Here is a 20,011-nt window from a genome sequence, read left to right on the forward strand (position 1 = left end):
GGTCATGATCTCGCGGTTTATGGGATCGAGCCCCACATCAGGCTCCACGCTGACAGTGCAGAGCTTGCTTGGGACCTTCTCTCTCCCTCCCTCTCTGCTTCTCTTCCTCTCTCTCTCTCTCACTCTCTGAATAAATGAATAAACACTAAAAAAGTCCCCAAACAATAATTATCTCTGAATGTCAGACCCCTTATGACATGGTGTCACCGAGCCCTGTTCTTCCCCACATATGCCTCTTTTCCACATCCCTGCCTCCTTCCACAATCCAAGTGCAAGCCTGATGTCCTTTATACATTTCTTTTAACTTTCCAAATCTTGGAGATTTAACTTCCAACTTGGCACATTACACTCCATGGTACATGTCACTTGTACGATAAAGTGTCAAACTAATTATATACAACATTAAATTATAAATATTGAGCCTCCCTAATTGAATTAGAGATTCCTTAAGTAAAGAAAATAAATTTTCTATTACAACTCAGAGTCTTGCAGTGTTCTGCTTATTAGGAACTTTCCATATTGTAGGTATAACTTTTGTGTGAGTGCAGATACTTGATTGTGTCCGTCCACTCTATTAATAACAATTTAACTCACAAAGGTGAAGAGTAAAGTTTATTCCATCAAGTACCCTTTTTGTTTTAACCATTTGAATACTTAATCTCTCTTTTAAAAATCTTCTTTCGTTATTCAATGAATTAACAGAATTAACATTTGCTTATCAAAATTAACATTTTCTATATGTCTTAACGTCACCACCGTAACTGAAACACTGCACAACATAATCTTGCGTCAGTTTTTTTGTCTTGTTTTGTTTTGTTTTCATTTTTCGGTCTCTCCCCGTTAGCTGACATTTCTGACAGTGCGCATTGCTAGTAGCCTCTCCTACTCCACTTCTTGGTTTGTTTCTTCTTTTTGTGAGTGCAAAATTAAATAATTATGCCTATTAAAAATGTACTGTAGATTAAGAGAATTAATTTTGTCTTAGAGTGAGTCTACAAAGACTAAGGAACATTAGTTTTTGATAGCAATGTAGGGCTCATCTTATGGGGAAATAGTTTCAGAGAAACACTGATTTCCACTGAACATGGAATCCATTTGAACACAACATGGAAAAAGATTCCACAGAAACTACAAGGTTCATGTGAAATCTTACCCAGCTTCAAGCTTCAGTAATGGTTCATTGGGAAATCAGATATGGGAGCAAAGGTTAGTGAGGGTTTGTCTCTTTCCTCAAAAAGAAGGAAACATATTCTACTCAGTCACTGGATTCTTATGTTCCAATTTACTTCCTACACACTCAACAAAGAGATGACTATTTACCAAGCCAAACTGTTTCATAAATTATGACACCATGGCTCCTCAACAGAAAAGGGTATCTGGAGCTCTTCACCTGCTCATGACTACCAAGAGAGATCTGGTCACCCAACCTGTTCCCCAAGATGGACACATCTTGCTCACTTGCCCAAAGATATTTATCCCCCTTCACACTCCAAAAGGCCATGCCTTTCCCTTCTTCATCTATAGCTACCCTCCTTGTCACCCATGACCTCTAGTTCAAGGAGTAGGAGGAAAAGCTTGTGGCTACTTCCATCTTTAACCCACACAGAACAACATTAACAGAAACCCTTGATCTAGAAATAGAAAAGTCCACGGGAACCTTTGGTGGGCAGCTGGGCTGTGATGTTCCTGTTACACCAGTCGCCTTGGCAACACTCCACAGCTTGGCCAGGTGACGGCGGGGTCTTACAGGTCATCTTCCCTTGCTCGTAGACCTGGAAACAGCCTTTCTGGTAGACATGGAAGCCATCATTTATGCTCAGTGAGGAAAAGCACTGCTGGCCTTCACAGTGGTCTTCGTTCCCACAGGAGAGGCCTTCACACACACACATGTAAAGTTTGGGGTTTACCTTGGGCTTCTCATCTGCAAAGAAGCAAGAAGAAGGGAAAAAAAAATCACTACATGGGTTTTACCCCCATTAGGGCAATAAGATGGTTTCTCCAAGACCATTACAACACATTCACCAAACAGCAAGTCAGGCCAAGTGTCATCACTGGCCATGATGTCCACATTTTGTTATCTTGTATTTCTCACTTGACCAACTACCAAATGATAATCGCCTCTCAGTACAGGAACACATTTATACAAACTGTGTGCTCTTTTAGATCATACCAGGCCAAAGAATAGTTATCATGTACCCAGAGGCTTCTGAAAATGAACTTCCCCTCACTGTGGTTTTCACATTCTCTTCAGCCTGATGGGCTCTCACACCCCAATTCTTACATCAAAATAAAATGTTTTTCCAGGACATTATGCTCATCACCTTTATTTTATGTTTTTTTTTAAAGGCTCCTAAATATAGGGCAATTGTTAATGCCAGTTCCTGCTAACTCCATACTAATCCATCAACTAGTAATACAAGGAATGCTGGTGTTCCCGCCACTATCTGTAATAGCCCAATATAATCGAGAGTTTACAAGGATGCAGTCTATAATTACAAATGTCTATTACCAATATTTCCAGCTAGATGCCTTAGATTAATGTTTCAATAGTGACAACACTGAAGTTTTCATGTTGATTACAATGGAAATTCATCACTGCTTACACATGTTTGCCTGGCAGGAAAAAAAAAATGGCACTGATTATTGAAGATGAGGGTACAAGGAGACAAAAGGAATAGAGCAATGTTTTAAAAGTAAGGTAAGAGGTGAGACCACAGGAGCAGTCAACACCTGCTAGGTCCAAGGTGTGATGGAAAGATGTGCCTTGTCCATCAGTGAAGCACACCTAATCAGACTTCCTAATTGTCTCCTTCTGGAAACATCTGCAATCTAATTTTTGCAACCTGATTTTTCAAATCACTCTTTCTTTTCCCCTCCCTTGTGAGAATGATTAGTTCAGACTTGCTGGTCCCAACAGTTTGCACTAGGAGGGAAGAAAAGTGAAGAAAGAATGTAAACAGCCAAGTCCTAGAGGTTCCAAAGCAGTTTTCCTATAAAGAAATTCAGCTTTCAGAGCTCCCTCCAAAGGTCTATGGCACAGAGTGACTGCCTTCTGATTCTTGAACCCTCTGTAGCAGGTCTGTGAGAAACTACTTCTTTCTTAAAATAACAGGTCGGGTAGCTGCGCTTTCAAGAGGAGACCTTAAGGTAAGGTCTTTGAAATGTCAAGTTCATTTACACAGATTTGTGTGGGTGTTTGTAGAGACGTGGGTTATCTCAAAAAGAGAAAAGTGTTCTTAATCTTTCTTCTTCCCTCTTCAAAGAAGTGAAAAATAGTTCACTACCCACTGTAATGTGGGTGCCTCATCCCACAGAGTAAGTGCATGCAGACACACAGACACAAGCCTTCTATTTATAATTGACTTGCTAGTTCTTTTGAAAACCACAAGGGGCTCATCCAAGAGCAAAGACATGCCTGAAAGCAGGAGATCCAAAATAGCCGCTGACAGTGTATGTATGTCACCAGTCTCACCCCCGAGAATCAAGAGCCTCAGACATTTTTAATGAGCAAAAATTTTAATGAGCCAAAAGATAGTCTTTATTTTCCCTGCCTAGAGAAATTCCAGCACCAATCTATTTCTATGAGGATGAGAAACATATATATCTGTTGACATAACCCAGCAAAAGTTTACACTTGCCAAAAGTGAGTTGAAAGATAATATTTCCAGGGAGTCTAGACATGCTTGCCACTCTTGAATGGCACAAAGCTGGGCTGAGCATTGCCAACGATGCTGCCCAACAGGTGATGATTCTTTGGAGGGAAACGGATGGGCAGGATAAGGGGAGGGGTGGTTAATGGTATCATGTTGATTTGTTTGTGATCTACAGCAGGGAATTTAAAATACTATGTTTGAAAACTGTGCCATAACACAATGTATGAAAATCTGAAACACAAACATGTATTTTAAAATCCTAAATATTTTCAAAGGTCAAAGATATCCCAGGATATACATCCTTAGAGAGGTTGCGTCTACTGACACTGGGTTGGGGCTGAAGGATTCGTGTGAGGATGAAAGGGTAAATGAAAATAACGTTAAGAGAGTAGCTGTTCAGGGATTGATAATGGACTGAGGAGTATGCGCCCCTCAACTCACGGTGCCCATGGTGCAGTAGGAACACCCAGAAACGAGTAAGCGTAGGCAACAGAGGCCTCACTCACTGATCCTATGGAAACGGACAGTCCTGGTAAGAAGAATTAACGACATCTTGTGGTTCTAATAAAAAAGGTCAAATTAAAAAAAAAAAATAACAACAACAATGATTTCTTTAATGTGCTCTCAGAGTGAGCTCTGCTCTTAAAATTAGAGCCCTGGGGTGCCTGGCTGGGTCCGTCGGTGGAGCATATGACTCTCGATCTCAGGGTCAAGAGTTCAAGCCCCAAGTTGGGTGTGGAGCCTACTTAAAAATAGATAGATAGATAGATAGATAGATAATAAAATTAGAGCTGAAACTGAACTCTAGCTCACAGACATTAAGATGTGGACCCCCCCTTCCAAGGTCTCTAGCTTTTGACAGGATATGGGGATGGCCTGACAGATGTTTGGAATGTAACCTACAGAATTTTGCCAGAATTGAGCAGCCCTGAGTAAATACCAACTTCAGTAAAGGTCAATTCACTATACCCAACTATGAGGCATGACAGGTTATAAACTGTAATCAGACCTTATCCTGTGGGGGTCATAAACGGAGTCAAAGGGATTCATTTATTTAGTAAACACTCTCCTTGAATCTTTACATCCCTCTACCAGTTGTATGTATGCAGATGGCCAAGGGCTGACTACCTTTAAACAGGTAATTCTTTTTAAGGTGTCAAAAACTAGAGTTTTCATATCCTCACCTCCACAGTCCAGAAAAAGAAAAAAGGGGAAGAAGGACAGTTGTCAGTGCTATGTGATAATTAATTTAATCTCTGATATGAGGAACCATGAGCTCAGTCCAGCTGTTAGCTAATGGGAAAGTACACAAGCTTTACCAGATTCACGTCCAATTTTGCTTCTCACCAACATTTAATCTTCTTAAGTTGGGTATTTCCGTATAACTACTTAGAAGACCCCATCATGAATCTATTTTTTATATACTGCCAGATATAAACGCAGACCCTAAATTCATAAGAATAGAAGAATGACCACATATACCACGCACATGCCTGCATGCACACACACATTAGTTAAATGCCACTTTGCCAGTTTCATCTGACAGAGTGGATTAGTCGAAGACATGCCAAAGAGATTTCTGAGCTAGGATTACTAATTCAACAAAGAAGGTTAAAAGCAAGACAGCAGCATTTTCATATCTCAACATCCACAATTCTAAGGAACAGAGCAGGCCCCAGAATGCCCATGTCTCACTGTTTCAGTCTTGTCCAATTTTAGGAATAACCATAACATGTGTGGGCCTGTGATTTTTTAATTGGGGTGGGTTGGGGGTAGGGGGCACGCAGGGTGACAGAACTATTACAAAATCCCTTTTAGGGCCATGGGTAAGGGTCTGTGGACCTCGGATTTCTCTAACAGTGACATACATATAGTACACATCGAGGCACACCAAGGAATGGATAACCACCTTCCGTGACTGATTTCCAACAGTACAGACAGGAAACGCCGTATCTGATATGAAGCCCTTTGCACTTGCCTCTGCAAACAACTAGGAAGTGCCCTGGCAGAAGGCAGCAAGTCTACTCCACCTAATTGACATTCATTTAAATAATTCAGTAATTTAAATGTCAAGCCAGAGGTATTCCCTCTCTGCGAAGCTCACCCACATTGTTTGTTCTAAAAGGCACCTCCCAGCATTACTCAGTGTTATGGCTGGCACTGTGCACCCTTTGTATCACCAGGACCAGGTCTGTGCAAACACACTCACAGGTCTGGCTTGGAGCCGCAGGGAGTTCTTGACGCCACCTGGGAGGACTGGGGGCTGGCTCCACAACCAGAGGTGCAGGCTCAGAAGCCCAAACCTCTTAAAAGATCTCGTTCTGGGCTCATCCTCTGTGCACACCTACTCTCGTAGCCTCACGACAGACTGTCGTCACAGGAAGAGGCAGAGCAGAGAGCATCATGGACTTTTTATGTCTGTCCACAGTTTGGGATGCTCTTGTACCTCGGAGTAAAAATCTTCACATTTATGTTTTAAGTGGGACTTGAGAAATCTAAGCACACCACCATGGGCTTATCCCCCACATTCTCAGTCATGCACTCCATAACGCTTTAAAGCATTTAAACTGATTACCATTCTAAATGGTGCACAAAACCTCACATCTCCCACTAAAGTTTGACACAAAAAACAAATGAGAAACTGCTACAAGTAAACCAGCCTGCAACTATCACCCCAGAGGTCAGCAAAAGGAACAGGCTGAATTTCTTAGAGGTTCACCTCCAAGTAGCACAGATGACAATATGGTTATTAGACTATTATTATAAAAGTCAGAGAGCTCAGAACTATATAGGCTAAAAAAGGAACCCCAAACATATCTGGACTCCTTCCAACAGTATAAACGATTCATTCATTTGAAATGACAGCCTATATTAGGCTTATAGATATGGGAGTCCTTCCATGGCCTCCTAATCTGAAAGTGCAGCTTGGCACTTCTCCAGAATCGGAAAGCATTTGAGATCTCTGGCATTAAACAAAGGCTCAGTGATGGATTTTGCAATGCCAGGTATCACTGCCAGAAGCCTGCTCCTAAGACAGAAACACAAAGGTCAGTCTGCAATGCCTAGTGAAGGGCATTTGATGGTCTGGTGAGAAGGCAAGCTATACGCTTGGGAATACGGTACCCCAAACACCATTAAATGCTCTCATCATAAAACCCCCATCTAGGGAACCCAAATTCCATTTGTGTTTGTTTGTTTGTTTGTTTGTTTGTTTTTTACCCCTGATCAGAGAAACAGATATTTGGCAAAGTTGTAAAGCGAAGAAGAAAACATATTCCAGGAGTTAAGAAAGATTGAATAGACATTCTATGTCGTTAGAATAGCAACGACATAAAATGATTTCAGGATTCCCAAGATTTTGAACTGGTGATGGCTACAAATGTACCCTGCCTCCAGCATTCTGGAACCGAGCAAATCACATCCCCATTCAGATGTAATCCTCTCTGTCTTCTGTGACTCTCCAAAGAGAGACAGGAGGGTTAATGTGGCCAGAAGTCCTTCCTGGTGGAGCTGATCCCCATGTCCTTAGGCTCCCCTCTTATCCCCTCCATTCTTGGGAGGCCTCTCCTGTTCCAAGATATCAGGTCCTTTAGGTAGGGAATTTCCTCCATGTGGAGTGCTTACCTCCCTCCCTGCCTACACTCCATTTACCTAGTTAGCATCTACCTTCTCCTAAAGAAGCCTTTGTTCACACACTCAAATTTAAAGAACCACCTGTATACACTCACATGCATGTGTCGGTCTGGGTACTGAATGTCCAAGTCTCTCCTCCGAACTAGGAGCGCCATGAGGGGAGGGACTGACCCTACTCTGCTCACTGTTACAGAGCCCCCGCCTGCCTCAGTGATTGACAGGAGTACAAGCCTGATGGATATTTGCTTCCGGATGAATTTTCTCTTCACGGAAAGGATTTAGAGGTGGGAAGAGACATGATGCTGGTTTTCAGAGCAGACTGAGCCTATAAAGTCTTTAAATGTCAGCAGAGATCTTAAGGCAAGGCTTAGTCACCGAGCCAGCATGTCTGTGCAAGCCATTTCTTCCTAGAGGAGTTCGCCATAGCGTCACATCTGTTCACCTACTCTGGCTTACAAGTGTAGAAAATTAATACTTGCAGTGTGGTACAGTAGGTGTTCTGTCTGCCTGGTTGTTAGAAGAAAGAGGTAAAATGCAAGAGCCCCTAAAACAAGGACTTATTTAACACATTAATAGAACAGCAGGGCTTGTATGGATGGTCCTTCCTTGGATGGCTGACGTGAGGACGTTTGGCTACTCTGATGCTAAGGTGACCAGAATGATCAAAACATAGTAAGTGCCTGGCCTCCGGCTACATTAGGGGAGTCATGCAGGACTTGTCTGCTCAGCAGTGAAAAAGACGCCCCTGGTATTTGCTGCCATTTTTCTCCTATCAGTGAAAGTAATGGCGTTTTCAGCAGGGAGTAGGGAAAGAGTGAATTACATCATTTTCCCCTTCTTGCTTTGCTGAAGGTGATAAGGATTCCTAAGTCATCCTGCATTTGAACTGCTGAAGCTGAGAGGGGGGAAAAATAAAAGTGCCATCTGTTTATTTTGTGTCTGAGCTGACTCCTTGTCTCTGAAATAATCCCTGTAAATGAAGCCCTATTGCAGCAGCCACACCTTCTATTTCAAAGCCAAAAACTTGGTCTGTGTTTAAGTGACTAACAAGTTAAAGCACATTGTGGGGTATTGACCTAAGACAATATTGGTCTGTCTTTTCCATGCGTTTTACGATTCCCAGAATGTAGCAAAGACATCGTTTTAATACTTGTACCATGTCAATGAAGCAACTCTTTAATAGGGGGAAAATAATGACCCTTTTCTTCATCATGTCTTCACACTTCTTCAATCTTCCCTTCAGAAAAACAAATGATTACAAAACCTAACGGAAATTACCTACTAAGGAATTCTCTTGGAGACCAGAAAGTATCCCCACCCCACCCCCATATATTGACAACGCCTGGCCCTGAGTGAATCTCCACTTATTGGAAGAGTAACAGAGAGTACCACAGCCTGAGGGTGGAGAGAAAAAGACCTGGTTGATTATAAACATTTCAGAGAAGCGATCCCTTTGTCATTTGGATTTGAAGAGAACCAGCGATGTGGTAACCATCTATCAAATGTTGAGGCTAGAAGCCCTGTTCACAGTGTGGGAAGAGGTGTGCTTGACTCATGTGGGTTCCACAGGCTAACTAGGCAGTACACGGCTGCTCCAGTAAGGGTTTCCTAGCCAAGCGCTGTATTGAAAATTTTGCCGTTACAGGAAACCTTAACCAAGGGCTCGGCGTGGTATAGGATGATGGGAAAGGAACTACAGTGTGGACTCAGCACAAGGCTCCCACCTCTATTTGCCCTTCTGTGCCCTACCGGTGACTTGGCCTTCAAGGTTTTACTTACAATCAACAAACCACCACCACATCCCCAACAACCTTTCTGGAAGCTTTCAAACCACAGAGATAAATCCCTCAGAAGATGGGCAGGGCTCCAATTTGTTGAACAATAGTCTTAGAATGCCAGACCCTAGGCAATGCAGTACCTGGAGTCAAAGGTAAAAATGTCCACAATTAGTTAAATTCCTCCTCTCTAGCTCCCTACTCTACCCCACCCCCAGAAAAATGCACGGAGAGAACAGGGGATTTCTAGACTACATTCTCTACAGCCTGCATGAAGCACAAGAGATTAAGCTATCCGAGGGTAAAAAGTGGGGGCACTGCTCAAGCCTCCAATACCGCTACCACCCTATCCCCCAATTCCCCAACTCACGTCCTAAGGCCCTATCGGGTCCAGAGCGCCAAGGCAAGGTTAATTACGAGACGAATCCCATGCCTTCAATCCCATGAATACATGTCTTGTGCATCTGTACTCCAGCCTTTAGCTTCATCTTTGCTTTGCATATCTTCTTTTCCCTATCAGTCTAACTAATATGGTCCACAAGAAGCCGCTAACTCCCAAATTCAACGCTTAAGAAGAAGATTGGCGTGGTAGTCAATAGACTAAAGGATCCTGCAGTCACCAGGCCATGGTTGAGTGGGGGTCATTTTGAGCTTATTCGTTTTTCAGCCCTGAGCCCGCAGAAAGGCTCCAGGTGCCTACGCTCAAGGTAGACACCGAAAGCATTTTTTGAGAGTGCTGTGGACCATAATTGGCTTTTCAAACCCTCTCTTCCCCCTCCGCCCCCAATCTCTGTGGCACTGCATACCATTCCCAGCTTCCACAATCATCTTGAACCTTGGCAGAAGAAAGGCAGCTAAATCTGAGATGTCACGAGGCCACTGGCTAGGGAGCAAGAATATCTAAACACAAACTGAGGCGAAAGCAACAGGCCAGACTTTCCACAGATTCCCATCAGCTCCTGTAGCTGCAGGGCACTGACAGCCTGAAGGTAACCCAAGTATCTCCGAAGGGTCACTTTTAAATAGTAGCTTTAATACCCCCAGTCATTTCAGAAGTATTTCCTTCCAGAGCCCGCTTCCATCCACACTAACATGCCAACTGTGCCCAACAATGGCAAGCCCGCTGAAGACATGAAAGCCCAGAAGGAAAGGGAAGGATTCCCAAAGGGGCACAGGCAGTCCCATAACATGCTGTGATTCTATTCTATGGCCGCATTTGGACTGCTGAGAAAGAATAATCTAGCAAAGAGACACCATGCAGAAGTGGTCTACTGACAATCACTGGGGATTAAAGAACAGGTAGAAAATCAAACAAAATAGTTTAACGCCATGCCTCCCCGTTCTAAGACTGAAACAGCATAAACCCTGGATGGCTACCTTCCAGGAGTTTTTCAGGAAAGCTATTATCTCCAAGAGAAAACATATACCTCTCTCTCAGTCTACTGGACCACACTGTGGCTGAGCAAAGAGAACTGTATGGTGTCTTCAGCACATACTGTATATCATGCAGCCACCGTGACGACCCACTAACCCCAGACGTGCCAAAGAGTACCGCTCAGAAGAGGCTGCTGCTTTTTCTTTTTTCTTCTTCCTTTTCAGCCAGGGCCAAAGTTTCTAAGATCTTCCTAAGAACCATTAAAATCCACGCAGCCCCTCACCTATCCACCAAGTTGAGTCCCCACTGTCCTAAATGGCAGTCGGCCAGGGGCTGGTGTACAAGGGACAGGTGCTCAGTGGGCTATTTTCAGTTGCTATCAGCTCAATCGGGAGCTGCACATGCTCAGTAGGCAGGCAAGCCTGGGTTGCATTTCAAACTCCGGGCAGCCAAGAGACGTACACCTTTCACAGCTGCCAGGGCAACCAGCTGCCCAGTGCTCCTCCCAAGACGGGAGCGATGAAAACAGTATAACCTGGCCAGCCAACATGCCAGCGAGCAAGCTGTACCTCGCATTTCACCGCCTGGGTTATTCTGAGCTGGGCTTATTGACACTCCATGGCAACACAGGAACAAAGGGCCAGCTAGAGGGATTTAAATGTCCTGCAAAAGTTGCTAGAAAAGTCAGCAGCTCAGGCTTCTGTTTGCATAATAAAAGTAGCAGTGGAATTATTATTAGGTTATTCTCAGTTGCCACTGCAGTTGTTATTCGTGAATAATAATAACAAAGGTCTGTAACAGAGGTCTACTCTTTGAACTCAGGTTTTGTTTTTGTTGTTTGCCACCATTAAGTTGCCACAGTTGGGAGGCCTCCCAAACTACGGCATGTGGGCCTGTCCACCACCACAGGAGAACCAGTTTTCCTCACCCGTGTACCTCTCGCCTTGCCATACCCCGTGATCCACTTCCGCTGCACAAATCTTTGCGAATGCAAACCACCCCTACTTAATCTTTCAGTGGCTCTCGCTCCCCTCAGGATAGGAAGCAACCACCTCAGTACCCCAGACCCTGCCAGGACAGTAGGACCTGAACTCTCAACCCCGCTCCCTTCTCAAGACTGCGCTGGCCATGCTGGACCGTGCAGGTGGTGTCCTCACATTTCCCCCACCTCCACGACTTCTCTGGGTGGGGCCTGTCTCTGCATCAGAAGTCCTTCTCAGCCCTTCCTTTGCTGGTCTAATGCCCGTTCATCCTGCCAAACTCCTGCTCCCTGGACTGCTGTCCCCAGTTCCAGCCCAGTGTGATATGAAGGTCCTTCCTGTTGATATCCCTGGTGCTGTGCTTTAACCTTTGCCTTATCCAACCAGACTGTGACTCCTTGACAGAAGGAACCACTTCTAGTTATGCTGACATCACCAGCGCCTACCAGCATACCCGTGCTAATTAATCAGTCGGACATTGTAAGACTGTGCTACAACTGATTCTTTTTTCCCAAACTCAGAATAAATTCTTCGAAAGATGTGCTCTTCTCATCTCCTCAGCCCAGACCAGTCCCTGTCTCCTCTTTTTTTCCCTTATATTATAATAATTAGTATTGTAGCCAACATTATTTATTCATTCATTTGTCAAATATTCACTGAGCACCAGTTATATGCCAGGCGCTGTCTTCGACACTGGGGATAAGATGGTGAACACCACGAACTCTTGGCTTCCTACGCTCCAGGGCTCACTTTGCTTGTACTCCCCATAAACTCCTCACAACCACCCTGTCACTGTTTCCATCGCGCCGCTGCAGGAATAGACCCTGAGAAGTGAAATAACGCGCGCGTGCGCACACACACACACACACACACACACAGACGCAGTGAAGATGAAGAACATGGCTCATGACACAGTCTCACTCTGTCTCACTCTGTCTCTCTCCTGAGAAAGGCCTGCTTCCTCTGCATGGCCAAGAGCCTTCCCTTCAGAAGACTCTCTGACTAACCACATCATTTTTACCTACCAAAAATTACCCTAACACTTTGTAAAACTGACATTGTGAAGCAGATGAATTAGGACACGATGTTGAAGATAAAGAGAAGCCATGACAATGTAATTCACCATGGCAGTGTGTAGTATTATAAACACACCAGATGAGTCCAATTCTAAACTGGACTATGGGTTTTTGTTTTTGTTTTTTTTTCCTATCTATTCTTTACAACCTTTCTGAATGGATCCGATTCTTTTTTTTCATACAAACTAGCTTGGTGTAGGTACCAGAATGTAGAAGGGGAAATAAATACAACTAACTAACTAACTAACTAACTAACTAACTAAGGCCACTCCTACTCCAAATCACCATTCGATTACAGGCAGAGGTGGTTGTTTTTGTTTCCTTAAGGTGATTTTCACCACCTCCTGCCCAAAAGAAATTTCATTCTTCCTCTTATTTCTTCCCTCCTGGCCACATCCCCCAAATTTCATATCCTCGGAAGGTCGGTGCTCCGCTCTAACCCATAACAAAGAATTAGATGGAGCATTACCGTGGATCTAGGAAAACACCCTGCTCTGCAGAGCTCAGATTCAGCTGATTAGAATCAGGCAGCAGCTGTTCCAGTGTTAACGACCAAGGCTGAGGAGGCACAAATGTAAACTTCCCTCTTCCTGTCAAACTACTGGCTCGGACAGAGAGGATGGTCGGGGCTTCGTGAACTCGTGAAAAAATAAAAGGTTCCAGGCCACTCTGCTGGAGAATGCACAGGTCGGTGGTCAGAGCTTTCACCTGAGGGCAGCAGGCACTTCCGGGCAGGGAGCTCCTAGGAGCAGACTGGAGTCACCTTTTTAAACCATGGGGCATGAACCATTCGTGGGTTGGGAAATCGATTTTGTGGTTGAAAACAAGGCCTCTTTTTTTTTCTTTTTAAATTAAAATAAAGCCGAATGGAATAAAAAAGAGAAGAAATGGGAGTACGTTAAACATAGTAAGAGTAGCTGCTGTTTTTGCACGAATTTTGTGTTTCAGATGTGTGTGGGTCCTACTCTAAAACGTTTCTAAATGTAGATGCGCTGGGTCCAACGCTAAAATGTTTCTTACTGTGAGTCACAGTGAAAAGTTTGAAAGTCACTCCGCCCTGTGTCTTACATGATCTTGGACTTGACATGAGTTCTGAGTAATTATGACTATTCCATATAATCATTATCTGTGGAAGCTTGCCTGAGGTCATGCTGGGCTGCAGAAGGAACTTCCTGAGGACGGGCTAATAGCGTTTTGGGAGTTACAAAGCAATTTTTTATTATGTCTTATTTTCCTTGGTGTTTGCTTCTTTCCAAGAGCGAAAGTTGCATATATGACACATCTACAAATTTCCTGCTTCGCAAGTTTTTCCATAAAGAGGAGATGGCAACCATCTTCTCATTCTTGAGACCTATCTTCATAAAAAGAGAAGCCGAGAAGCTATTGCACTGCCCTCTCACTGCCGACCACAAGGAAATCGTTTCATGAGCGTGGGTCTTCGATTTGTTTTCACATCTGTTCAGTATTTGACTTAGATCGAATTTTTAGAGTCTTCTCCACCTCCTACTGCTACTACCCTCCTCTCATATAAATGCACTAAATATGAACATTTTATGATGTCCACTGGGGAAAAAAATGGATGTGGCTTCAGTTTACCCACAGCCAAAACAAACATCTGCTAAGAAGAAAAAACTAAAAGGAAACTTTGTCGTAGTTCACCTGACATCAACTAACACACCACCAGTCTGTTAGAGAATAAAATCTGACAATAAAGAAACAGTATCTTAAAAGTGTGCACTTCCATCAGATATTTACACTTTAGGTCCTAGTAATGAGTGGCAAACAATAGCTCAATATTTCTCATCTCTCTCCCCAAAAAGTCTCTCATTTGATGATGTGTCAGTGAAAAAGATTTTATTCTGAAAAGGGATAAATTAATGAGAAATGAGAGCAACAAATTTAATAAAGACATTTCTCTTACATTCACTCGCCCCTTCAAGAACTTCCTGAATCTTCAATAATGAGAAATTCAAAGAAAGGCTTATTCTATTCTTCTTTTACAGTCGCAAAGAGGGGCACCTTTGTGGACCCTAACAAAAAGTCCATTGAAGTTATCCCTTTCCTTCCCTCATTGGGTAATTGGGCTGGGAAGTCTTGAGTGGTGATGGCTTTGGAAATAATAAAATCAAGTCAGCCCACAAACTAATTTAGAACTTAGCAATCTTCTCTAGAACAGGCCAAAACCTCTTGCAACAAACCTCTGCAAAAGTCCAGTGCTCCCTGCTATAATAAAATCTAACTATGGCTTGCAAATTTGATAAAATGTGGGTCATCTTAGCTTAGAAATTTTTCTGAAGCAATATTCCATTTTAAGTATTTGTGTCATGGACGTCACCTGCAAATGCTCTCAGGGACAAAGGGAAAGCCAAACATGGAGGTTCTGGAACAAAAATGGACTTCTCCCCAGTGGCATAATAGCAGTATTAGAGCATGATTAGTCTTATTAATGGGAAGGGATAGGAAGGATATACGGATAAGAAGAAGTGCTCTTCTCGGTGAGAGCAAATAAAACTCTTCCTGCAGCTAGAGTTGTGTATATAATGAACATGAAAAATGAATACTGGTATGAGAGATGAGAAATAAAAAAACATAAACCCAGGTAAAGGAGCCTGATCATTTGCTCTCATCTCAGCTCTCAAACAGACTGGACTGAGGGGGAGTCTAGCATGCATCAGATATAATGTCAGTGTGGACGTAGCTAATTTAAGGTACAGAAAAAAAAAAAGCAATATTCTGAAGAAGGTTGATAATGATTGAAGCTCTTGAATACCATTCCTTAAAGTATATTATACCTTTTTGTTGGCTGTGTAATCCTGAGCGAGAGTTTTAACCAATTCAAAGGCACATCCCCAAAAACCTATCTCATCAGGGTAATCATGAGAATTATGGGAAATAACTCATATAAAACATTTGGCATATATTAGCCACCACTCAATAAGTATTGCCTGTGATCATCAAGGAGATAGTTATAGTAAGCAGTATTTTCCAGACCTATTTAGTCTTTTTTGACATGGAGTATTTAGGATTCCATACAACTTGAGAAATATTCTAAAGTACACTCATACTAACCAAATTCTACCAAAATCACTATTGGGGACCTATTATTTGAAGTGCACACTATTTCCAATCAATATTTAAGAAACATGTGGGAGTAATTTGGGAGACAAAGGGAAAGTTGTTGTTGTTGTTGTTTTTCAATGAACTAAAAAGAGTACACTACCCAACAAAATATATTGGAATAAAATCCCTATGACTTTCTTATTTATGCCCCAGTAATGCCATCTAGCTCCACTGAAGCACAATCAATCAGGTGCCATAGCTACTTTGCAAACATCAAACATGGTTCTATTTCCTTTTAAACTTGGTAGTCTAAAGGTCTGCACTCAACAATCTTTGGAGCTAGTATAAAGATTTTAGTTATCTGCCCTATTATTTACCTCTTTTGGTGAAATATTTTGTACTTAACATTTGCTTTATGACTAATGTTGAATATATTAGAGTACATTACAATCAAGGGTTCTTAGTGTGGGTTTTTTTTTTAATTCCTAGTAAATATACAAAAACAAAGAGTCTTTTCACAGAATATGCTATTGACAGTTAACAAGGAGTTGAGTCATGAAGGGAAGACAGGACTAAGGCGACTGTTATTAGGATTAGAGCACTCTAGGCTGTAGCAGGCACTGGATATTCTGGTTTAAAAAAAAAAAGCTATTGCAACTAAAGAATAAAGAGTCCTTTTCCTTCCTTGTAAACATCCTAGTGGTGGTGATATGTTAAAGAGCAGGACTTCAGGGGCAATCCGTTTCCATTTCAGCCAGACTGACTTGTTTCATGACATATCTGCACTGGGGCTTTAGGGGGTCATCTGCCGGATTCTTAGGGCAGTTCGAGAGCTAAAAGCAGGAAAAAACAACCCATGACATGGTTGTTAATATTGACTCATAAACACCCTTTTCTCCTTTCTTCTCCATTCTTTGTCCACTTCTTCTCTCTTCATACTACATACCCACAACCACAGGCCCACCCATGATATCAAATGAAACCAGTAAGAACTGCTTAATACCATACGGAACTGATACTATATCTAGGGAAGGGAATGGAATTTGGAGGGACTTTGTGCCACTATATTCTGTAGATTTTTTTTTTTCCTAGTTGCCATAGTTTAGCAATGGCAAACACAGAGGAGGAAAATTCCTGTTTTCCTGTTGGGTCTCCAGATATTGTCAAATGTTCCTTGGAGAGTAAAATAACTCCCAGGTGAGAACGACTGGTAAAATTTGACTGTTGGGGCTCCTGGGTGGCACAGTCGGTTAAGCGTCCGGCTTCAGCCAGGTCACGATCTCGTGGTCCGTGAGTTCGAGCCCTGTGTCGGGCTCTGGGCTGATGGCTCAGAGCCTGGAGCCTGTTTCCGATTCTGAGTCTCCCTCTCTCTCTGCCCCTCCCCCGTTCATGCTCTGTCTCTCTCTGTCCCAAAAATAAATAAACGTTGAAAAAAAAATTAAAAAAAAAAATTTGTTAAAAATTTGAACTACCATCAAATTTTTCCAACCCAATTCTTACTAATTCTTACAACTTAGGACCCAACCTTTCCTCTGATTTAAACACCTCCAATTCTTTTCAACTTACCACAGGGGATCCTTAATTTATATCTTATCTTATATATTTATATCTTAATTTATAATTTCTCGGTACTGTAGCATTATTGAAATGTTTTTAACACTGCTTAGAACAGAATCTAGACTATAGATACCTAAATTGGTTACAACGGCACTGTCCAACAGAAACTTAATGTAAAGCCCATTACGTAGTATTACATAATGTAATATTATTGGATAAACATAGGAGAAAATCCAGATGACCTTGGGTACGGCAATAATTTTTTAGAGGCACAATCTATGAAAGAAATAATAAACTGGACTTCATTAAAATTTAAAACTTCTGCTCTGTGAAAGACAACATCAAAAGAATGAAAAAGCAAGTGACAGAATGGGAGAAAATATGCGCAAAAGACACACGTGATAAAAGACTGTTATTCAAAATGTGCAAAGAACTCTTACAACTCAAAAATAAGCAAACGAACAACCTGATTAAAAATTGGGCCAAAGATCTTAACCGCTACCTCACCAAAGAAGATAGAAAGATGGCAAATAAGCATATAAAAGCATATGCTCCACGTCAGATGTCATCAGGAAAATGCAAATTAAAACAACAATGAGATACCTACCGCTACACGCCTATTAGAGTGGCCAAAATCCAGAATCAATGACAACACCAAATGCTGCTGAGGAATTGGAGCAACAGGAACTCTCTCTCATTCATTGTTGGTGGGAATGCAAATGGTAGAGTCACTTTGAAAGACAATTTAGAGGCTTCTTATAAAACTGAACATACTCTACCATAAAATCCAGTAATCACAAACCTTGGTATTTACCCAAAGGAGCTGGAAACTTTTGTCCACACACAACCTGCACACGGATGTTTAGAGCAACTTTATTCCTAACTGCCAAAATCCAGAAGCATCCAATGTGTCCCTTCAGTAGGTCAGTGGATAAATAAAACTGTGGTACATCCAGACAATGGAATATTATTCACTGCTAAAAGAAATGAGCCCTGAAAAGACACAGAGGAACCTTAAATGCCTACTCACAAGTGAAAGAAGCCAATCCGAAAAAGACTACATATCGTACGATTCCAACTATATGACATTCTGGAAAAGATAAAACTATGAAGGCAGTAAAAAGATCAGTGGTTGCTAGTGGTAAGGAGGGTAGGGGGAAGGAATGAACAGGTGGAGCACAGGGGGTTTTTAGGACAATGAAATACTTTGTATGGTACTATAATGGTGGATACATGTCATTATACATCTGTCCAAACCCACAGAATGCACAAAACCAAGAGTGAACCCTAACGTAAACTACGGACTTGGATAACTATGACGTGTCAGTGTAGGTCCGTCAGTTATAACAAGTGTACCACTTTGGTGGGGGGATGTTGGTGATGGGGAGTGTGGGGGCAAAGGGTATATGAGCACTCTCTATACCTTCCTCTCAATTTTGCTGTGAACCAAAAACATGACTTTAAAAAAATAAAGTCTTAACAAAGGGGGAGAATGGAGGAGTGTGAAGTGTGACAGGATTAAGAACAACCTAGTTCACAGAGAGCCAAACACTACACAGAAACTTACCCTACTCCAAATAGCTGTGAGACACTTACCTTCCATACTAGGGGAAGGGAAAGCAATCATCATTAGCACAGGAAGAATCATCACTCCATCTACCATTGTACAACTGTGGAGGAAAAATAAGACATATAAGTAAAACAAAAAATTTAACCGTAGGATGACAAATTAAATTAAGCATACTATCTTCAAACTGCCATTCAAGGCCTTTCTTACAAATCCCCCTCACATATGTTGCCTTATTTCTTGGTAAATTTAAACATATACCCTTTACGTATTTCTAAACAAATCATCTTAAGGAGTTAATCAGATTTACCTCCCACTGGTGGCCACTCTAAGGCAGCTGCGACTTTCTCTGAGTCCAGAGGGTCTACCCTCTTAGAGGCAACTCAATAAGGACATAAAAAATTCCCAGCTAGAAGGCTAAGCATTCTCAAAGAATTTTAAGCTAGAATTTTATCTTATCCTATGAAATGCAAAATTGGCACTAAATTTAAAACCTCTGAGAAATATGAATAGACTGTTGTAACATGATGTTAAAGATTAAGTGACTGAATAATTCAAGCATAATTTTTGAACCTTACTTCTACTTTAAAAGAATTAGAGGTAGAGCATCATCAAACAGCCCAAAAGGGGAACAACAACAACAACAAAAACAGCACAAAAAAACCTACAACGTATCCCTCATCTATGACAAAGCAATGCAGGATAGACACAACCAGGATAGGAAGAAATCATGTAAATGTGAAATACATCAAACTATATAATCAAGAGAAAGTAAGATACCAGATATGAGTTTCAAGTTGATATTGCCCTAAATTGGCAAAAGCTCAATTTTCTAAGTCAAAGGACTACAACAAAGAACTTTTTAGTAATAACTTAAATAATTCCTGCAAAATGTTGGGAATATGATGAAGAGTCTGGTTATACTAATTCTTTAGTACAAGAAATAATTTTTAAAAATTAAACCTTTGACTAGTTGTGATTTTCTGGATGGTAAATAAACAAGAAAACTGGTCAAGTTCTTTAATGCACACGTTAGTGTGCTATCTTACGCTTAGAGCTCAAAGCAAAGAGCAAAAGCCTATTGCTATGTAAGCTGCCTGGAGTGGACACCTTCTGGTTCTTATTAAAATCAAAAATTTTGGTTGGTGGTCAGACTGTTCATTCTCCACATCCCCATCTTATCTTACCACCCTCATCTCAATTGGTCCATAATTATATTTCAGTCCACCCCTTCTCTAATAGCAATGTAAGGAATAGCAACGTAAGGAAGAAGCAATGTACCTTCTTTTTACACTTTTTAAAGCACATGAAACTTGAGTGTCCTCTTTTACTGTT

General features: G+C 41.8%; 1 protein-coding gene across 4 annotated transcripts in view; it reads right to left on the reverse strand.

The window, feature by feature from the left end:
• ACVR1 (activin A receptor type 1) overlaps window positions 1–20,011 on the reverse strand; it is a 140,070-nt gene that overhangs the window by 48,253 nt on the left and 71,806 nt on the right. For 3 of the 4 annotated variants that reach the window (XM_027055725.2, XM_015076695.3, XM_015076687.3), the window contains 2 exons: window positions 18,706–18,779; window positions 1,658–1,921 (listed from right to left, as the gene is read on the reverse strand). In XM_027055725.2, the coding sequence (XP_026911526.1) occupies window positions 1,658–1,921; window positions 18,706–18,772 (331 nt within the window). In that variant the 5' untranslated portion in view covers window positions 18,773–18,779. Of the gene's footprint in view, window positions 1–1,657; window positions 1,922–9,065; window positions 16,661–18,705; window positions 18,780–20,011 lie in introns of those variants that run through there. The other variant, XM_053215097.1, reaches the window with a different exon arrangement.

This window comes from Acinonyx jubatus, chromosome C1 (assembly GCF_027475565.1).
Source record: "Acinonyx jubatus isolate Ajub_Pintada_27869175 chromosome C1, VMU_Ajub_asm_v1.0, whole genome shotgun sequence".
Taxonomy (NCBI): domain Eukaryota; kingdom Metazoa; phylum Chordata; class Mammalia; order Carnivora; family Felidae; genus Acinonyx; species Acinonyx jubatus.